General features: G+C 45.0%; 1 protein-coding gene and 1 long non-coding RNA gene across 4 annotated transcripts in view; both read right to left on the bottom strand.

The window, feature by feature from the left end:
* CACNA1A (calcium voltage-gated channel subunit alpha1 A) overlaps positions 1-6,374 on the bottom strand; it is a 312,076-nt gene extending 305,702 nt beyond the window's left edge. For 2 of the 3 annotated variants that reach the window (XM_023188768.1, XM_023188769.1), the window contains exon 1: positions 5,830-6,122. In XM_023188768.1, coding sequence (XP_023044536.1) covers positions 5,830-6,122 — 293 coding nt within the window. Of the gene's footprint in view, positions 1-5,829 lie in introns of all 3 variants that reach the window. The other variant, XM_023188767.2, reaches the window with a different exon arrangement.
* An 11,692-nt stretch (positions 6,375-18,066) lies between these two features.
* LOC111523868 lies at positions 18,067-19,347 on the bottom strand. The gene is made up of 2 exons (XR_002725625.1): positions 19,257-19,347; positions 18,067-18,593 (listed from the first exon to the last, which is right to left on the bottom strand). It is a non-coding gene; the product is annotated as an uncharacterized LOC111523868 (long non-coding RNA).
* Between the last annotated feature and the right edge of the window lie 1,211 nt (positions 19,348-20,558).

Raw genomic sequence — 20,558 nt, 5'->3', positions numbered from 1 at the left:
CACCTAAAACCCACCAAAATCCTAAAACGTTGGCACGAGAGTAGATCAGATGTTGTATGATTTAGTTAATGGATGAAGACAGGCACTTTTTCTCATTCACTCAGCAAACGTTTATGGGGTGCCTGCTTTGTCCCGCACAGTGGGGTTGCAGTGGTGAAGAACAGGGTAAAGATCATGGGTCTCACAGCCTCAGAGCTTGACCTTTTCCTGGGGAATGGTAGAACTACCAGGGACGGGTGGAACCCCACCCAAGAGACCCCCTTCTCTCTCTCTCTCTAGTGTAGGCACATAGCTTTGAATGACATCCTTAATCTTTCTTATTTCTCTGACTGGGATTTAACACTATGACTTCCACTCCTTTCCATAGATCCACATCCTTAATCCTAAGCCACCGAGGCCAGATGTGCTTTGGAGTTCAGAACCCAGGGCTTTTAGAGGCATTGCAAAGTCGGGAATGTAAAATGGTACAACCACTTAGGAAAACAGTTTGAGAGCCTTTTATAAAATTAAACATACACCTACCACACAACTCAGCAATCTCACTCCTGGGTTAATTTACCCAAGAGAAATGAAATGTATGAAATGAAATGTTCCCACTAAAACCCGTACGCCAATGTTTATAGCAGCTCTATTCATAATCATTGAAACTGGAAGCATCCCAATGTCCTTCGGCTGGGAAGCAAACTCTGGTCCATCCATATCATGGAATCCTGCTCAACACCAGAAAGGAAGGCGCTACTGTCACAGGCAACAGCATGAATGAATCTCAAAGTCTGAGTAAAAGAAGCCACACTCAAAAGGCTACATACTGTGAGATTCTATTTCTACGACCTTCGGCAAAAGGCAAAGCTGTAGGGATGGAGAACAGATCAGAGCTTGAAGGGGCTGGGGAAGTGGGGTGCTGACTCAAGCGGGACACTGTGGGGGTATTTTAGGGTTGATGAAACTGTTCCATATCTTGATTTGAGTGGTGGCTACAACTACATCCATTTGTCAAAACTTGCAGACCAGTATGTCAAAAGGGTGAATTTTGCTACAAATAAATAACACCTCAATAAACTTTTTTTTTTTTTTTTTGAGACGGAGTCTCACTCTATTGACCAGGCTGGAATGCAATGGTGCGATCTCGGCTCACTGCAACCTCCGCCTCCCAGGTTCAAGCGATTCTCCTGCCTCAGCCTCCTGAGTAGCTGGGATTATAGACGCACACCACCACACCTGGCTAATTTTTGTATTTTTAGTAGAGACAGGGTTTCACCATGTTGGCCAGGCTGGTCTCGAACTCCTGACCTCCTGATCCACTGGCCTCAGCCTCCCAAAGGGCTGGGATTATAGGCGTGAACCACCAGACCTGGCCCCTATAAACCTGATTTTTAAGGAAAAGAAAAATGATAACAAGATGTCTCTATGATCTAACCTGGATACTCCAACCCTAGCCCATGAACTTGCCACATGGGGAATCCTAGAAGCTAAGTTAGAAAAGCGGAATCCCAGACCACACCCAAACCCAGCTGGACCAGAACCATCCTGTTAACGAGACGATCTTCATGCATCTGAAAGTTTGACAGGACTACAATGCAGACCTAACAGTCAGGAGCTGAAGCAGCACCTCATCATCAAGCACATCTAACATTTCTGCTGCAAAACATACTCAAATGCACACCAAGTGGAATGAATGAAAACTGTAAATTAAGACTTCAAACTGAAGTCAGTTCAGGTTAGGTTTTATCTCTATATGAGTTCGTCTTTTGGTTTTGGGAGCTTTTTGGATTGGGGAATTGTGGATGAGAAATTGCACCCTTTTTGAAAATACTCCCAGTGGAAAAACCATACTAAATTTTACTTTGCAGAATTTTGCTCCTCTGGAAATACCAGCCAAGCCGGTCTAGTACAAGGATCACGTAAGTGACACCATCCTGCCCTCTACAACAGTACCTTCTAGAACATTCTATCTCTCAGGACAGACCAAGAGTCTGATAACCTGCTCCCATGTATCCCAGCGCTTCTCATGCAGAAAGTTTCTCTTTAGAGAGCTTTTCTTTAAAAAAAAAAAAAAAGAGAGAGAGAGAGAGAGGAGTGCCAATCAGCCAATGTCCACAGATGTCAAAGTGATGTCAATGTGACTTTAGGTGTCTTGTTAAGATTTCTGCAAACCGGATGAAAAGCTGGAATTCTACGTGTAATTCAGGAGACTGTGCGTGGTAAAACACAGACCTGCTTCCAGTGTTCCTGCAATGGCCTGAGTTTCTACATCATGTTCAGTGGGAGACCTGGTGGCACAGGGAGGGCTGGAAAGATGACATTCACCTTGGCACTTGGTAGAAGGAGTGAGTGGCATTAAGTACGGAGGGAACTCTAGGAAGGTTGACAGATGCTCCTTTTTGAGCTGACAGATCTGAGCTCTTCAGCAATCATCGGAGACCCTCATGGCCCTATTTGAATCACAATTCCAATCAGTGAAAACGTGAAACCAAGGTACGTGGTCAAGATGGCTTGCTGCCTGGCATGAGAAAAACACAGTAATGTAAATCTGAACATCAAAGACTTCCATTTGGGTTTTCTCACTTAGGAAAAGGGGAAAAATGAAACAAATGAGGATTCTTAATTCTCATTGATGGCTTCAAGTTTGACCCACTGAGGGATGAAAGAGGAAGAAATCATACTGACAAATTGCCCTGAGTGTGGAGAAAGCAAGATTGCATCCTTCGCCAGTGTACCATGCCGGAATTTGCATTCGGAAGTACCACTGTTAGGCCCTGTGAGCATACAGCCAAGTTCATGGATCGTTCACTCACTTCTCTTCCACAAGAGAAGGAGGAACCTGCTTTCCATATCGACCTGCAACCCTTGGTCAACACCATTTCCAAATACGCATCCCACGACACACGCATCAAAAAGTAGCAGGAATGATTTCACTCCTATCCAAGAGGACTGTGGAAAAAAAATAATAAAAGACACAAGAATGTTCCCAATGACACAAACAGAAAAGACACAAATGCCCATCAACAGTAGAATGGATAGACTGTGGCAGAGTCACACACACAGATGTGAGCAAAAGAAGACAGCGGCAAAAGAACGTACTGTGTGACTCCATTTACATGATGTTTAAAACAGGCAAAATGAATCTTAGAAGTCAGGTGAGCAGTACCCTTGTTGGGGGAGCGACTAGGAGGCGGTATGGGGAAGGGGACTTCCAGGGCACTGATCAGGACCTGGCTGCTGGATGCGTAGGTGTGTTCATTTTGTAAAAATCTATGAATCTGAATATATGTATTTGCCTGTACGTATATTACTTTATTCTAAAAGTTCAGAATAAGTACCTACACACATCTTTTTTCCACTCTCAGGATATGCTTAAACGTCTTTTTTAATGGTAGAAATATTTGGATAAAAACGTAACATGTTCTGCCCTGGTATCGTGACTCTGACATCCCACGTGGTGTTTCTCTTCACACTGGCCTGAATTCTTTTATTCACTACCTCCCCGCCCCAGGTCTCTGTCCATCCCCTCTCATCTCCAACCCTCCCACCCACCCTGCCGCCGCCCTCCACTCCATCCAGGACAGAGAAAGCTCAGTCCTGGACGCCCCAGCTTGATGACAGATTGTGGGGTGGGCAGTTTTCCCTTCCAGAGTAGGGCTGTATAATGTGTTTGTTACCTCGGGCCAAAGAGAACAAAAACAGTCTACAGAGAGCAAAATGCACAAACTCATCATAAGAGCAAGAAAGCCCTGGGCGAGCTGGCCAAAGAATAGATGAAGTGGCAAGCAAAACTCGCAATTCACCTGCCTCCCTCTCCCAAGATTCCCCCTTCCGAGGGGCCGCTGCAATCCCCTTCTCCCCCTACAGCCCTCCAATCTGCAGGATTCAAGCTGGACAGAGGTAAGCTAAGGACACAGCAGAAGGGCTCCCCACCTCCTTCCTTTCCTCTTAGAAGTCTCCAAATCCAGGCTCCAGAAGGCGATCTAAAGCCATTTTCAATGAGGAAACCTGTGAGCCGAGCAAAGCCCTCTCACTCCTGGAGCTAACTAGGTGTGCATGCATGAATACCCTGCCCTCCTGCAAGGCACTCCCACCCCTCACTCTGTTGATGGGCAGAGTAATCACACGACCTCTGAGCACTTCAGCGGGCCTGGGATAGGGAGGAATTGCTCATCTTAAGAACCAGGCTCTTCAACCAGGCTGAAACTTAGGAAGCAAAGATCTGGCCCCTGCCTTGGGCACCAACGGAGACGGCATCGTAGTTAGAGGTATGCTTCCCTCAAAAGCACCTCTGCTGAACTTCTTAATTTTCCCCACCCTCCAAGTAGACCACTCACACACTCCAAAACCTCAGTGCCCTCCGTTGCAATCCCAGCACCCAGGGTCCAAGAGCCAGGCTCAATTTTGAACTCCCCTGAAGTGAGTCCCCTTACCACCCACCATGCTCCTCAAACTGCAACCCCCGGGGACCACACAGGGCCCAGCCCCGTTGAGTCTGTAACTGCAAAAACACACACAAAAGGGATGGGGGACTCCTCACTGAGCCCCAGGGACCCATTCGGCCCGTTCATTTTTACACGGAGGGCAGTTGGTTGGAACCGAACGGAGAAGAGGCACATCTGGGCATTGCATGGTGGCCAGCGAGCCTGGGCAGCAGGGTGTGTCCCCCCTCCTGGAATCTGGGTCATGCTTAGATAACTGCTAGAAAGCCCGACTAATTACCCACCCTTGCCTGCCTACATCTCAATAGATGTTAAGCCCTCCTCAAGGTTTATTTCAAGCAGGTAGGGATTTAAAGAAACACAGATCTGCATTTTGATAGCATCTCCACAGACGAAAATGTGGACTTCACCTTTTTCCTCTGGATCTTTGATTTAAAAAAAAAAAAAAAAATGTTAAAGGCATTTACCTACCTAAGATGTCCACATGGGTGTTGATTCTCCTGGTGTTCCCTCTTGGCTACTTAGGGTAGGAAAAGCTGGACATGGTGCTCTAGAATAGACCCACCACCTCATTTGCTCTCGCTCTGTCTTTCTTATTGAAAGTGTCCAGACCAGGTCTCCCCAGACCAGGGGCCCAGATAAGGCAAATGGGCTCTCTTTCTCTACACTCCCAAAGATGATGAGCTTCCCCAATCAGCAGTTAAAGGCAATGGGACCTACACACATGAGAGAGACATAAGCGACCCCCGGCCCATCACTAGCGTCTCCAGATCGGACCAGCGGCCCACCCTGGGGTATTCACTCCGGCCAGTGCTGGCTTCTCAGTGTGGAGGCCACATGGACTCCCTCTTGCTCTTAGCCCTGGGAGCCCCCAAGCGCCCTGCCCTAAAAGTGCGGCGGCCCCCCACCTTGGGGAAAGCAGGAGTGGAGAGGCTGTCCAGCTTCCCCCGCGTGGACTCCAGTGAGGGACGGCCAAGAAAACCCAACCAAGGCCCCCATAGTTCCCCTGCCCTGGCCAGAAGCGCCCAGGCCCGAGCCCGTTCCAAGCTCATTCCGTAGAACTCCGAACCCTCCGGACCTGGCTCGAAAGCCCCCACCAAGGCCCCTGCATGACCCCAGGCCCCAGATCTCTTTCTAGAGTCGGTCCTTGGGAAGGATCCACTCTCCGCTGGCTCCCCCAAGCCCCCCACAAACCCATTCCCAAGCCTCCAGGATAGCTTAACCCAGCTCGAGGTGGAGAAATTCTTTCACACTCCTCCCAGTGCCCCCTCTCCCAGCCCCTGGAAGACCCCCTCCTCCTCCCCACCTCCCATCAACCCCCGGGTCTCTCTCCCAGCCTGGAAGAGGGGAGGCGGAGGGAGGAGGGGGAGGCGCAGCCGCTGCCGGGGTTCGGGCAAAAGGATATGGCCATTCGGTGATCTTTTTGGCGTATTTTCTCACCACGTTGTCTTCGCTGAAGAGGAAGAGAGACCGGTTAACCGTGAGGCAGTTCTGTCGGACGGGGATGGGGTTGTAGAGTGCCATGGTCCGCGCTCTCTGCGCCATTGACTGCTTGTACATCCTTTGCGCCCCGGGCTGCCCGCCCTGCCGGCTGCCCCCGGCTCCTCGCCCGCCTCCGGCGCCCACGACCACCCCGGCGGCTGCCCCGGAGCCTCCTCCCCCGTAGCGGGCCGGCATCTCGTCTCCGAAGCGGGCCATTCTGCAAAGAGCAAAGGGCTCCGGGTTACGCTGCGGCGAACGATGCGGAAGACGCCGCCGCCGCCGCCGCCGCTGATGCTGAGGCTGCCGGGGCTGGGAGCGCGGCGGCTGGAGCTACGACTGCGGAGACGCTCCACGGCCCAGCCCATCGGGCGGCGGTGGCTCGGCGCCTCGGGTCGGGGGCTCAGAAGGCGGCTGCCCGGGCCGAGCCGGGGATAGCAGCTCGGGACATCTTCCTGGCTGACCCCGGAGAAGGAGGGGCGGGAGGAGGGTGCGGGGGCGGGGCGCGGGGGCCCAGGGAGGAGGGGGGAGGGGAGAGAGAAGCGAGGCAAAAAATAACCGAGGAAGGAATCCAGGCAATCCCCAGTCCACCCACTCCGGAAAAAAAAAAAAAAAAAAAAAAAAAAAAAGACAGTTAAAAAAAAAAAAAAAACACCCAACGCACACCCCCTTTAAGAAGCGAACGGTTTGCAAAGGACGCCCCCCCGGGACGCAGTGGAAGCTTCAAATTCCTCCGAGGTCCAGGTCAGGCTGGCATCTTGCAAAAGGAGTGCGCTCGGCCCATTAAAAAAATATATTTATTTATTTATTTATTTTAAAATAAAGAAAGAAAAAACCCAGGTCTTTGCTGGGTGGGGAGGGCAGCAAAAAATTAAAAAATTAAAAATTAACTCCCCTTCTGTTTTGCTGGAGTTCCTAGACCTTAAAAATGCTGAAAGATCGGTAGCTCCAAAAATAAAATAAAATAAAAATAAAGAAGATGAAAGGGAAGGGTAAGAGGAGGGAGGGGGAGTGAGACGCTCCAGAGGGTTCCTGAGGAGTCTTCACACCGCAGGGTCCAGGTTTAAAAAAAAAAAAAAAAAAAAAAAAAAAAATTTCTTCCTGAATCACCAGCGGCTGCCTCTTCTGCTCCCGGAGGAAGTGTGTGTGTGTGTGTGTGTGCGCACAGCGTTTCGCTCAATGGTGCCTCATCTTGGGGTTAAATTGCAGCAGTGAAATCCTGAAAATTCCCAACAGGGGGAAAAGAAAGAGAGAGGTATGCGCCCTCCGCTTAGCCACTCAATAGCTGCCCCTGGATGCTGCAATGCCCCTCCACCCTCCAAATCCCTCCACCTCCTCCTTCTCTAGGTTTTGCTAAAATAAGACTGGTGTGGAGGGTTGCGGGTGGAAGAAGGTAAAGAGGAAAAAAAAAAATGGGCGCAAAGGTCTGAACCACTGGCCAGCAAGCGGAAAAGGGTAGCAGTTGATGAGTTTAACAGCAGAAGGACCCACCCAGAGTGTCGACACATGAGGGCCCGCGACCAATCGTGGAGGCGCGGGGGGACCGGGCTCAGCGGAGTTTGTGGGGGAGAGAGGGGAGCGCCGCATGGTTGGGAGGCAGGAAGGGGGAATTGGGGTGCTCCCTCCTCCCCTGGGAGGAAAGCCTGTTTTCCACCCGGTTCCATTTCGGTTGCAGACAACCGGACGCTCCCCAGCATCTTGCAAGGAGAAGGCAGGATGGAGGCAGGAAAAAAAACTTAAAAGACAGAAAAGAGAAAGGGATTTGTGTCTAGAGGTGCGATTTGTCAGTCTCTAAACAAATTTGCTCTGTTTAGCAAAAGATCATTTTTGAAAGCGGAGAGAGTGGTTTGGGGTTACTTCTGTGAACGTTTCAAATCACAGAGACTCCTGCAAGTTGGAATTAAGGGTTTATTCTACCTTGGAGACCCCAGAGGTGACAAGTCTGAACTCCCGCGAGGAAATAATTAACCAGGTCCTAGTTGGCTGGATAGGGGTTCTGGGTGGTATAGTTTGCTTGGTACCTCACGTCTCTCCAGAACCGCTGTGATTAGTTCCCATTCTGCTTTTTCATGTGGTGAAATTCAATAAGCACACAGAAAAATGCATAAAACATAAAGGTACGGGGTTAAGAAATTGAACTGAAATGAACACTCATGAAACCAAGTCTAGGGGTAGAAATGGAACATCACCACCTCTGCAGAACCCCCTTCTCCAACACGCTTACCCAGCCCCTTATTCCAGCAATAATTTCTACCTGACTTTATAGTATTCATATCTTGCTTTAAAAAAAAAAAAAAGTTTGACTACCTTATTATGCATTCCTAACCAATACAATTTTACTTTGCTTCTTTTGGGCTTTTATATAAATGGAATAATCATATAGTATGTATTCTACAGTTTCTTGTTTCTTTGGCTCAACATTATGTCTTTAAGATTCATCTGGCAGGGCACGGTGTCTACGTCTGTAATCCCAGCACTTTGGAAGGCAGAGGCATATGAGGATTGCTTGATGCCAGGGGTTTCAAACAAGCCTGGGCAATATAGCAAGACCCTATCTCTCCAAAAGCCTTTTTAAAAATAAAAATTAACCAGTCATGGTGATGGGAACCTGCAGACCCAGCTACTTAGGAGGCTGAGATGGGAAGATCCCTTGAGTCCAGGAGGTCTGAGGTTGCAGTGAACCAAGATCAAACCACTGCCCTCCAGGCTGGGCAGCAAAGTGAGACTCTGTCAAACAAACACACACACACACACACACACACATGATTCATACATCCTAATCTGGTTTGAATTTTAGAAAAATTCACCTGTTTGTTGTCACACGTGGCTGTGAGTTATTCACTTTCACTGCTGTATAGTATTTCATCGAGAGACTATGCCACAATTTGTTTATCCATCATCTTGTTGATGGGAATCTGTTTTTTTTTTTTTTTTTTTTTTTTTTTCCAGTTGGGGCTATTAAACATTACTGCCTCAAATACCTTTGGTGCAGATAAGAATGCATGTCTCTAGGAATAGCCTTAGGTGTGGAATTTCTGGATCCACAGGGTATTCGTGTCTTCGAGCTTATGTCACCAAACTGTCTTCCAAATTGAACGTACCAAGAAACCATTGAATTTTCATGGAGCTTGTATAGGCAGAAAGGCCAAATGGAGAGGAAGGGGGAAAGGATGAAAAAGGCAAATATTCTTTCAAGCCTTAGCTAGTTGAATCCTAGTTAATTCCCTTCCCCCCTCGCCCCCACGCGCACACATATCAGTATTCAGGTTCTTTTGGAACACTCTGGAAAGATGATATGTCTTTATATAAAGTCCCTGTTCTGTGCCAATGCACCAACTTTTACACATTGGCCCATAACACTTTCAAGATTTTCTAACTTGTCAAGATATGGATGAAATGATTAAACCAAGAGTGGCGGAATTGCAAGGAGATAGAATTGTGTGGGATTCAGGGAGAAGGAGGGGCTGTTAAGGTGCTCGCCAAATATCAGTGACTTTTGTACTTGACATTGCTTGAGATATCAAAGGTGAACAGCAACTAATATGAAACCAGAAGCGAGCCCATGTGCTGAGATGGTAAGAGCCAGTCATACGAGAGGGCTGCACTGTCTGAGTTGAACTTACAACTTGTTTTGATGGACCTCTCTGAGAAGAGTATTCAGTTTTAGAGCAGGAGCATTACCTGCATAGATCTGTGAAGACCCCAGAGTTTTTCAGGAAAGAGTGACAGCTCCCTGATGGAGTTCCTGCCAGGGTCAAGTTTCCACTGAGTCTTCGCAGCAGCCCCATGGAAGAGATGCAAACACTGAGCATGAGAGAGACTTAAAAACTTTCCCAAGGTCACTAACGTGGATCTGAAACCATTTCTGACTCTTGTATTCTGTTTGACAGAGGGGAATTTGGTATAACCATTTTGGAAAACTGTTGGCTGGGTGTGGTGGCTCACATCTGTAATCCTAGTATTTTGGGGGGCAGAGGCAGGAGGATCACTTGAGCCCAGGAGTTCGAGAGCAGCCTGGGCAACACAGTGAGACCCTACCTCTACGGAAGGAAGGAAGGAAGGAAGGAAGGAAGGAAGGAAGGAAGGAAGGAAGGAGTAAGGAGGGAGTAAGGAGGGAGGGGGAGGAAGGAGGGAAGGAGGGAAGGAGGGAGGGAGGAGGGAGGAGGAGGGAAAGAGAAAGAGAAAGAAAGAAAGAAAGAGAAAGAAAGAAAGAAAGAAAGAAAGAAAGAAAGAAAGAAAGAAAGGAGAGAGAAAGAAAGGGAGAGAGAGAAAGAAAGAAAAAGAGAGAGAAAGAAAGAAAGTCAGGGAAGAAATATATTAGTTGAGCATGGTGGTGCATGCCTGTAGTCCTAGCTACTGAGGACGCCAAAGTGGGAGAATTGTGTGAGCTCAGGAGGTTAGGCTGCAATGAGCCAAGATCATACACTCCAGTCTGGGAGACAGCCAAGTCTCAAAAAACAAACAACAACAACAACAACAAAAACATAGAAAGAAAAACTTTTTGGTCATTTCTATTAACGTGGCCATCTATTAACGTGGCCATTTGAACATCCTATGACCCAACAATGTCACTCCTGGGTATATATCCAGGAGGAATGAGGATATATGGATATATGCATTAGAATGTGCAGCACTATTCACACTTGTTAAAAGCTGGAAATTTCTCAAATACCATAATGGATAAATACACTGTAGAACATAGAGTTTTTTTTTTTTTTTTTTTTTTTGAGACGGAGTCTCGCTCTATCACCCAGGCCAGATCTCAGCTCAGCTCACTGCACTGCAAGCTCCGCCTCCCGGGTTTACACCATTCTCCTGCCTCAGCCTCCCGAGTAGCTGGGACTACAGGTGCCCGCCACCTCGCCCGGCTAGTTTTTTTGTATTTTTTTTTTTTTTTTTTTTAGTAGAGACGGGGTTTCATGGTGTTAGCCAGGATGGTCTCGATCTCCTGACCTCATGATCCACCCGTCTCAGCCTCCCCAAGTGCTGGGATTACAGGCTTGAGCCACCATGCCCGGCCAGAACATGGAGTTTTATGCAGCAATAAGAAAGGACAATACGGAGCTACACAAAAGTGCATGGACAAATTTTATAAACTCCATACTGAACCAAAGAAGCCAGACACAGAATAGAACATGGTGTATAATTCTTATTATATAAAGTTTTTTTTAAAAATGGTGCACACCTGCAGTCCCAGCTATCCTGATTCCCAGCTACTCTGGAGGCCAAGGCGAGGAGGATGGCTTGAGCCCAGGAATTCGAAGCTTGCAGTGAGCTACATGATCTGTGCTCCAGCCTGGGTGACAGAGCGAGACCCAAACTCTTCTTTTAAAAAATTAAATAAATAAATAATAACGTTCAAAAATGGGCAACACTGATCGCCTTTAGAAGTCAAAGGAGTAGTCACTTTGAGGGTAACGGGATACCTTCTGGAAGCATCTCCATCTGGGTGACAGTGGCATGGGTGTGCTCACTTTGTAAGTTTTGTTCATATTGTACCTTTTCACTGAGCTACACACAATTGATTTGTGCAATTTTGTGTGTGCTGCATACTTTCATAAAAAATATTTGTAGGCTGGGCATGGTGGCTGAAGCCTATAATCCCAGCAGTTTGGGAGGCCGAGGTGAGTGGATCACCTGAGAACCAGGAGTTCAAGACCAGCCTGGCCAACATGGTAAAACGCTGACTCGACTAAAAATACAAAAATTAGCCAGGCATGGTGGTGCATGCCTGTAATCCCAGCTACTCGGGAGGCTGAGGCAAGAGAATCGCTTGAATCTGGGAGGCGGAGGTTGCAGTGAGCTGAGATCATACCACTGCACTCCAGCCTGGGAGACAGAGCAAGACTCCATCTCAAAAAAAACAAAAACAAAAAAAAAACAAATTCCTGATGCTTCTGAAATACAGCCCAAGCAGCACCACTTGTCATGGTGATTTGTGATCATTCTCTTTGCACACTTTGACCATGAAGCCACCTATACAACAAAGTCAGGCATCTTTACTGGAGGACAAAGAACAGTCCTCCAGGATGCCCCAAACCATGCCTAGACAGCAGAGAAGCCAGCTGCGTAGAGAACCACCTGCAAAATGTTGTAAACATTCATATTCCTGAGCCATCCCCCACTCTCTCTTATTTATTCAGCATTTCCCTGCGGTATAGCCAGTGTTGGCAACCACGGCTCTGGAAGGGGGCAAACTCACCATCTCTTTCTTGGCATTCTCTAGGGTTATCAATGGAGGTGCTGTTGGAATTTTTGGTGCAACATTTGTTGCTCTTCAGGGCTGTTCTGTGCATTGCGGATTGTTTAGCCTTCTTGGCAAATGCCCATTAAATGTCAGTAGCATCCCTAGTCATGTGATAACCAGACATACCCATATACATTTCCAAATGCCTCCTCTCACCTGCCATCAAGGTGACAGAAAAGTCTACACTTTCCTCTCACCAAATGACATTTCCAAAGTTTGCCTGACTACAAAGTTTGGAATGCTGGGGTTCCCCTCTCCTTCCTAGGAATCTTCTCAAGTCCTTCAACCCCCAATTGCTCAATAACTCTTTTCCAGAAAGAACTTAACTCATTTACTATAAAGTGTGGCAGGGCTCCATGTGCATTATCTTTATAGATTCACTTTGCAGAGATAACATTTCTGTAGCCAAAGGAATGAATCTCTAATGCCAGAATCTTACCTATCACCTAGCAAATGGGAATGGATGGGCAAGAAATCATCACAGCCCCCTCAAATGACTACAGTAGGTAGTTCCCGGACCCCCACTAATACAAATTACTAACGTTGACCAGGTAGAGAGATTTAGAATGTTATTAGCATTGCAGACAGAAGCAGTTTATCAGCAGGCAGCCAGAAACCAGCCCCAACCATTGGTTCTAATCTTTAACACCTCTACCGGCTGGAGGTTTAATTTATCAATCAGCAGCAGCATTACCATACCGGCTTTGAGAATGTTATTCAATTGAACAGGGCTAGCATCTTGGAAATAAATGCCCCAAATAAATAACGGCAAATTGCATTCATCTGACTGCTAAAACAATTATCAGCAAATCTAGTCACGTTGAGTTGCAAAAATGGATCGGCCAAAAGACATTTGGTCTCTGCCTTCTGGTCCGGATACCCGTGGGGAATGATATCGAGATCTTTGGGAGGTGGAGGATAAAAATGACAAAGCCAATTTTGATCATCCAGACGTCTGCAGGTCATGAGGTAGGCACCCAAGAGTGAATTCAGAGATGGAATGTGGCTGTCACTTTGGGCATTACATTGCATAGTGGCATGTGCCCTGCAAGCTTCCAAAAACGAATGAGGCAAAGACTAATTCTGGACACAGACCTGGGTTCAAATCCTAGCTCTCGAAATTCCTAGTAGTGTGCATTTGGAAAGGTGCTTCCCCTCTCTCAACTTCAGCTTCCTCAATAATATGAAGACAAGACTCCTTACCCTACAGGTTCCTGTAGGGATGAATTAAGATTAAGCAGAGGCCAGGTGTGATGGTTCATGACCATAATCCCGGCACTTTGGGAGGGCAAGGTGGGTGCATCCCTTGAGCCCAGAAGTTCTAGACCAGCCTGGGCAATATGGTGAAACGCCATATCTACTAAAAATACAAAAATTATCGGGACATGGTAGCACACGCCTACAGCAATCTGTAGGGTAAGAAGGCTTGTCTTCATCCCTGGTAGCTGAGACCACAGGCACAAAACACCACATCAAACTAATTTTAAAATTTTTTGTAGAGACAGGGTCTCACTCTGTTGTCCAGGCTGGTCTCAAACTCCTGGGCTCAAGCAGTCCTTCCACCTTGGCCTCCCAAAGTGTTGGGATTGCAGGTGGGAGCCACTGTGCCCAGCCTCATTCTGTCTCCTTAGTCTCCTCTGATCTGTTTCTTTGTTTCTCACAACCTTAATAATGTCTAGGAGGACTGATCAAGTGCTTTGTAGAACGTCCCTCACTTTGGGTTTGTCCGTTTTCATGATTAGACTGGAATAATGGATTTGAGAGAAGACCATTGCACAGGGGTGCAATGCCGTTCTCTTTGCTTCAGATCAGGGTATACGCTAGTTACATGACTTATCATTAGTGATGTTAACCTCGATCCCTTGGTTAAGGTGGTGTCTGCCAGGTTTCTCTACCATCGAGCTACTATTTTTCCCATTCCCTACTCTACCCTCTGGAACAGTCACTAAGACCTACCCACATGAAGTTGAGGAAGAGGGATAAGTACCCCCTTCTGGATTGGGGAATATCTATAAGTATTCTTTAGAATTCTTTCATAAGGAGGCCGGGCACAGTAGCTCATGCCTGTAATTCCAGAACTTTGGGAGGCTGAAGCGGGCGGATCACTTGAGCTGAGGAGTTCGAGACCAGCCTAAGCAACATAGTAAAACCCCATCTCTACAAAAACTAAAAAATTAGCCGGGCGTGGTGGCACTCGCCTGTAGTCCCAGCTACTCTGGAGGCTGAGATAGGAGGATTCATCCCGGGAGTTCAAGGCTGTAGTGGGCTATGATCTTGCCACTGTACTCCAGCCTCAGTGACAGAATAAGACCTTATTTCTCAAAAAGAAAAAAAAAAGTTATATAGGCAATTTGGCAACTACCATACAGGAACTATCAGGGGATAATGAAATTCACAGGTGAAAGTTTGAGGGATAACAGATCATTTACATAGTGTCAGAGTATCTTCCCAACAACAATTGTTAGTTGTTGTTGTTGTTGTTGTTTGCTATTTATTTATTTATTTTTTTTTATTATACTTTAAGTTCTAGGGTACATGTGCACAACGTGCAGGTTTGTTACATATGTATACATGAGCCATGTTGGTGTGCTGTACCCATTAACTCGTCATTTACATTAGGTATATCTCCTAATGCTATTCTCCCACCTCCCCACAATAGGACCAGGTGTGTGATGTTCCCCTTCCTGTGTCCAAGTGATCTCATTGTTCAATTCCCACCTATAAGTGAGAACATGCGGTGTTTGGTTTTCTGTTCTTGCGATAGTTTGCTGAGAATGATGGTTTCCAGCTGCATCCATGTCCCTACAAAGGACACGAACTCATCCTTTTTTATGGCTGCATAGTATTCCATGGTATATATGTGCCACATTTTCTTAATCCAGTCTGTCACAGATGGACTTTTGGGTTGATTCCAAGTCTTTGCTATTGTGAATAGTGCTGCAATAAACATACATGTGCATGTGTCTTTATAGCAGCATGACTTATAATCCTTTGGGTATATCCCCAGTAATGGGATGGCTGGGTCGAATCGTATTTCCAATTCGAGACAATTGTTAGTTTTAATGGTCAAAACAGTAACTTGATAGTGGAGGACCCTGGCAGACAAGCAAGTGACTGGCAAATCACGTGCCTCCTAGAATGACGTATCAAGAAGGCTGCAACGTCGCTTCTAGGAACTTCTGCCAAAAATGCGTGATTTCAATAATTGGTAAACAACCATGTTCAGATTAAGGGGCACTTTATATAATAAGTATTCTTTGGAAGTGTTAATGTCACGAAGCTCAAATAAAGACAGAACAACTTGTCCAGATTAAAGGAAATGTGACTGACCAAATTCAACAAGTGAGCCAGGACCTCCTTTTGCTACAAAGAACGCTATTGGAACAATTGATGACATGTGAATAAGATCTATGGATTACATAATAACAGTGTGTCCATGCTAATTTCCTAATTTTGATCATTGTGCTGTGCTTATGTAAGAGAATGCCCTGTTTTGGGAAACACACTGAATTAGATAGTGTTAAAGGGCCATCATATCTACAAATTACTCTCAGTGGTCAACGGTTGGGGTGGAGAGAAAGAGAGAGAAAGGATAGAGTGTAAGTGGTAAAATGTTAGCATTTGAGAAACCTGGATAAGTGATACAGGCAACTTCTTTGTACCAGTCTTACAACTTTTTGGTAAATCTGAAATTTCAACAAAATAAAAAGTTAAAATAAATGAGTGGCTACAAAAATTGCAGAGGCGCAAGGTTCATTCATTCTCCTGACTGTATGGAACATCTGCCACGTGCCCAGTAATTTTGCAAGCACAGAACAAGGCAGACAGAATTTCCCATGGTCGTGGAGTTGAATTGAGATGAGGAATAAATAGAGTAAATAATAAGGAAAATACATAGTATGTCAGATGGGGCTAAGTGCTAAGGAGAAAAACAAAGCAGGAAAGGGAATAGAGGGTGCTGCCATTGGGAATTAGAGTCAAATGCGTCTCTGAAACAACTTTTGTTATGCAAAATAGCAGTCCCCTGCCTCCCTCCATGCTTCATATCCTCCTCCTGAAAGATACCCACTATCACCCCTTTTCGCTGATTTTTTTTTTTTTCTTTTTTGAGACAGAGTCTTGCTCTGTCACCCAGGCTGCAGTGCAATGGCACAATCTTGGCTCACTGCAACCTCCGCCTTCCAGGTTCAAGTGATTCTCCTGCCTCAGCCTCCTGAGTAGCTGCGATTACAGGCACCCACCACCACACTCGGTTAATTTTTTATATTTTTGGTAGAGACAGGGTTTCGCCATGTTAGCCAGACTGGTCTCAAATTCCTGACCTCAAGTGATCTGCCCTCCTTGGCCTCCCAAAGTGCTGGGGTTACAGGCATGAGCCACTGCACCTGGCCACCTTTTGGCTGATTTTAAAAATCATTATGGATATATAATAGTTGTGCCTGTCTATGGGGTATATGTGACATTTTGATACAAGCATACAACATGTAATGACCAAATATGGGTGATTGGGAGATCTACCACCTCAAGCATTTACCATTTCTTGGCCATGACTAAAAAGTCAAAAAATAACAGATGCTGATGAGCTTGCGGAGAAAAAGGAAGGCTTATACACTGTTGTTGGGAGTGTAAATTAGTTCAACCATTGTGGAAGACAGTGTGGTGATTCCTCAAAGACCTAAAAACAAAAATACCATCGCACTCAGCAATCCCATTACTGGGTATATACCCAAAGGAATATAAATTGTTGTACTACAAAGACACATGCACGCATTATTCATTGCAGCACTATTCACAATAGCAAAGACATGGAATCAACAAAAACCCATCAGTGGTAGACTGAATAATAATCTGTACAACAAATCCCATGACACAAGGTAACCTATATAACAATCTCACACATATACCCCCTGAACTTAGAGTATTTTTTAAGAAAGGATTTACCATTTCTTTGTGATAGGACCATAAATTATTGTTAACTGTAGTCACCCTATTGTGCTACCAAGCACTAGATTTTATTCTTTCTATCTAACTCTATTTTTGTACCCATTAATCATTTCGTCTTTATTCCACCCTCCCCACTACCCTTCCCATCTTTTGGTAACTATCGCTCTACTCTCTACCTCCATGAGTTTTGTTTTTTTTTGTTTTGTTTTGTTTAGCTCCTACATATGAATGGAAGCATGCGATATTTGTCTTTCTGTGCCTGGTTCCCTTTAGCTGATTATTTTGCTATTTACTACCATATTATTCATATTGGGTTTTTGTTTGTTTGTTTGTTTGTTTCAGAGATGAAGGTCTCACTCTGTTACCCAGGCTGGGGTGCAGTGGTACAATGTCAGCTCACTGCAGCCTCAAACTCCTGGGCTCAAGTAATCCTCCCACCTCATCTTCCTGAGTAGCTAGGACTACTGATGCACACCTCCACACCTGGCTAATTATATATACACATACATATATATATATATATGTGTGTGTGTGTGTGTATATATATACATATATGTAGAGATAGTGTCTTGCTGTGTTGCCCAGGCTGGTCTCAAACTCCTAGTCTCAAGCGATCCTCCTGCCTCAGCCTCCCAAAGCACTGGGATTACAAGTATGAGCCACCACACCAAGCCCTATATCGGTCATTCAGTTACTTCTTTCTACTTTAAAAATTTTCAGTTTTAGGTATTATTTATTTGTTCCAACATTATTATTTTATTCAACTAATATTTCTCACACTGACCACGTAGTATGTGTAGCACACTATGTCAGCCACTACAGATAATATAGAGAAGCATTAACTATCAAAGAGCTTATAGTTAGGTTGGGAAAACAAGATGTACACTTGTGAATATTTAATTAGTATTCAGAAATAGCCAACAGCAATACCCAAGGATATTATAATGAAAGCAACAAAGAAGTATCCTGTACGGGTGTTGTAGCACTTTATAGGTATTAGCTATAGAAAAGGAGGATTTTGCTAATCTCTCCCTCCATCCCCCTACATATGGAACCTTCCAAAACCTGCGCATTTGCCCAATATTGTTCTTTCACAAAGTCAGGAAGATTCGGTGTTTATATTGCCATGTACAAGGCAAGTTACAGTTATGTCATGAACAAACTATAGCTACTTTTTCTTTACAACATATTGTTTCCCTTGGGACTCGTCATTTTTTAAATTCTTCTTTGCTTGGTACTTATTACAAATTTGACCCCCAAGTCTTTAACAGGTATTCAGTTCATTTTATCATCCAGAAGCAGTCTTTCCTGAAGACTTGTCACATGGTCTAATCAGGACCTTCCCTGGCATACAGCTTTCATCCTGGGCTCTCTCTTTATCATCATCCAGGAGATTCCCTTTGCTTCTCATTGTTGGATTTCTTAAGTCCAGTGTTCTATGTTTCCCTCTTTCTTGGTTTACTCCCTTGTTTGGATGAAGCACATCCTCTAGTAGCTTCCTGAGAAAGGATGCATGAGAAGTTTTCCAGTTACCTTATTGCTGCATAAAAAGCAGCCGAAACTTAGTAGCATAAAACAGCAACATTCATTTATATTATTACATTTTGTGATTTGGGTGGTCAACTGGGATCGTCTGGGTGGTTTTCACTTGGGGTCTTTCATGCAAATACAGTCAGATGGTGAGAGGGACTAGAGTCATCTCCAAGGCTTCCTCAGTCACAGGGCTGGCACTTAGGCTGGAAAGACTAAAACAACTGAGGTTTCTCAAGCATCTCTCTCCATCTCTATGTGGTATCTCCACATGGTGTCTCCAGTAGGGCAACTTCAGGGTAGTTGAACTTCTCTTATGCCAGCTCAGGACTCCAAAGGCACATGTCTCAAGGGAGAGAGCCAGGCAGAAGCTGCATCTCCTTTTATGACCTAATCTTGGAAGTCACAAAGCATCACTCCCTCCCTACTCTATTAGTTGAATCAGTCACAAAGATTCACCCAGGTTCAAGGGGACAGAATATAGATTCCAGTCCTTTATGGGGAAGTGGTAAAATTCTAAGCAAATGTAAAATGGGAGCCATGGTGTAGCCATTTTTGAACAGTCTAATCTGTCTCAGGAAGTAAATATTGGAGCCTTCTATGTATGAAATGCCATTGTTTTAGCTTTATACCTCATTGGTAGTGTGGCTGGGTATAGAATTCTGGTTTGGAGATCATTTTACTTCAAAAATATGGAGTATTGCTCCAATGTATTCTAATTCCAGTATTGCCATTGGGAAGCTTGAAGCATTCTTACTCCTAATTTCTTGTATAAGACCTTGTTTTTTTTCCTCTAGTAGCTTTTAGAATCGTTTTCCATTGTGTTCTAAAATTTTATTACGATGTAAGTTTAGGTCAATTTTCAGTCATTATACTGGGCACTTAGTATGATTCTTACCCCCCTCCCCTTTTTTCAGAGACAAGGTCTTGCTTTGTCACATAGGCTGGAGTGCAGTGGTGTGATCCTAACTCATCACAGCCTCGCACTCCTGGGCTGAAAGCAGTCCTCCTACCTCAGCCTCCTGAGGACTACAGGAGTGTGCCACGACACCCAGCTAAGATTCCCACCCTTTTTTCTTGATTCTCTTTAAAACTTATTATTCAGATGTTGGACTTTCTAGACTGATTCTCTTCTTATCTGTTCCCTTCCTTCTATTTTGTATTTTCATTGTGTCTTAATCTTCTTTTTGAGAGATTTCTCTAATTTTATCTTTCCACCTTTTATTCAGTTTTTTATTTAGGCTTTTATACTTTTTAATTTCAAGAGCCTTTTGGTATTGCTATAATTGTTCTCTGAGTGTTCCTTTTCCATAGTATTCTGCCAACAGCCACAGGTTTAAGCTTGAAAGCACATCTTTCCCCAGTCAAGCCTTGAGATGAGAATGAAGCCCCAATTGATACCTTGATTGCAGTCTCATGAGAGAGTCTGAAACCGCTGCACCTGGTTCCTGACTCACATAAACTGTGAAATAAATGTTGTTTAAAGCAGCCAAGGCTTTGGTAAATTGTTACCCAACAATAGATAAATAATACATTAAGTCTCCATGTTTCTTATCTTCTCTTCCTGAAAGAAAATAGCCAATTTTTCTCCTTTCTGGATCTCAAAAAGACTTATTCTCTGAGACAGGCATTAGAGCTGTTCACCAAGTATTTCCAGTTCTCCATATACAGGCATGTGTAAGATGTAAGATGTAAGACCACCCCTGTGGTCTGCTGGGGTCATGTGACTAATTCTGACCAACGAGTTCTCAGTGGAAATGAAATGTGTCACTCCCAGGTTGAAGCATTTAATAACCAATACAAATCTCTCTAATGTTGCAGTGTCCAAGGCAGTAGCCACATGTGGCTTTCAAAATTAAACAACATTTAAAATCCTGTTGCTCAGTCCTACAAGCCATATTTTTAGTCCTCAAAAGCTACATGTATCTAGTAGC

Source organism: Piliocolobus tephrosceles, chromosome 21 (genome assembly GCF_002776525.5).
Source record: "Piliocolobus tephrosceles isolate RC106 chromosome 21, ASM277652v3, whole genome shotgun sequence".
Classification (NCBI taxonomy): domain Eukaryota; kingdom Metazoa; phylum Chordata; class Mammalia; order Primates; family Cercopithecidae; genus Piliocolobus; species Piliocolobus tephrosceles.
The sequence above is the reverse complement of the archived record's forward strand: the minus strand, read 5'-3'. Positions and strand labels throughout refer to the sequence as shown.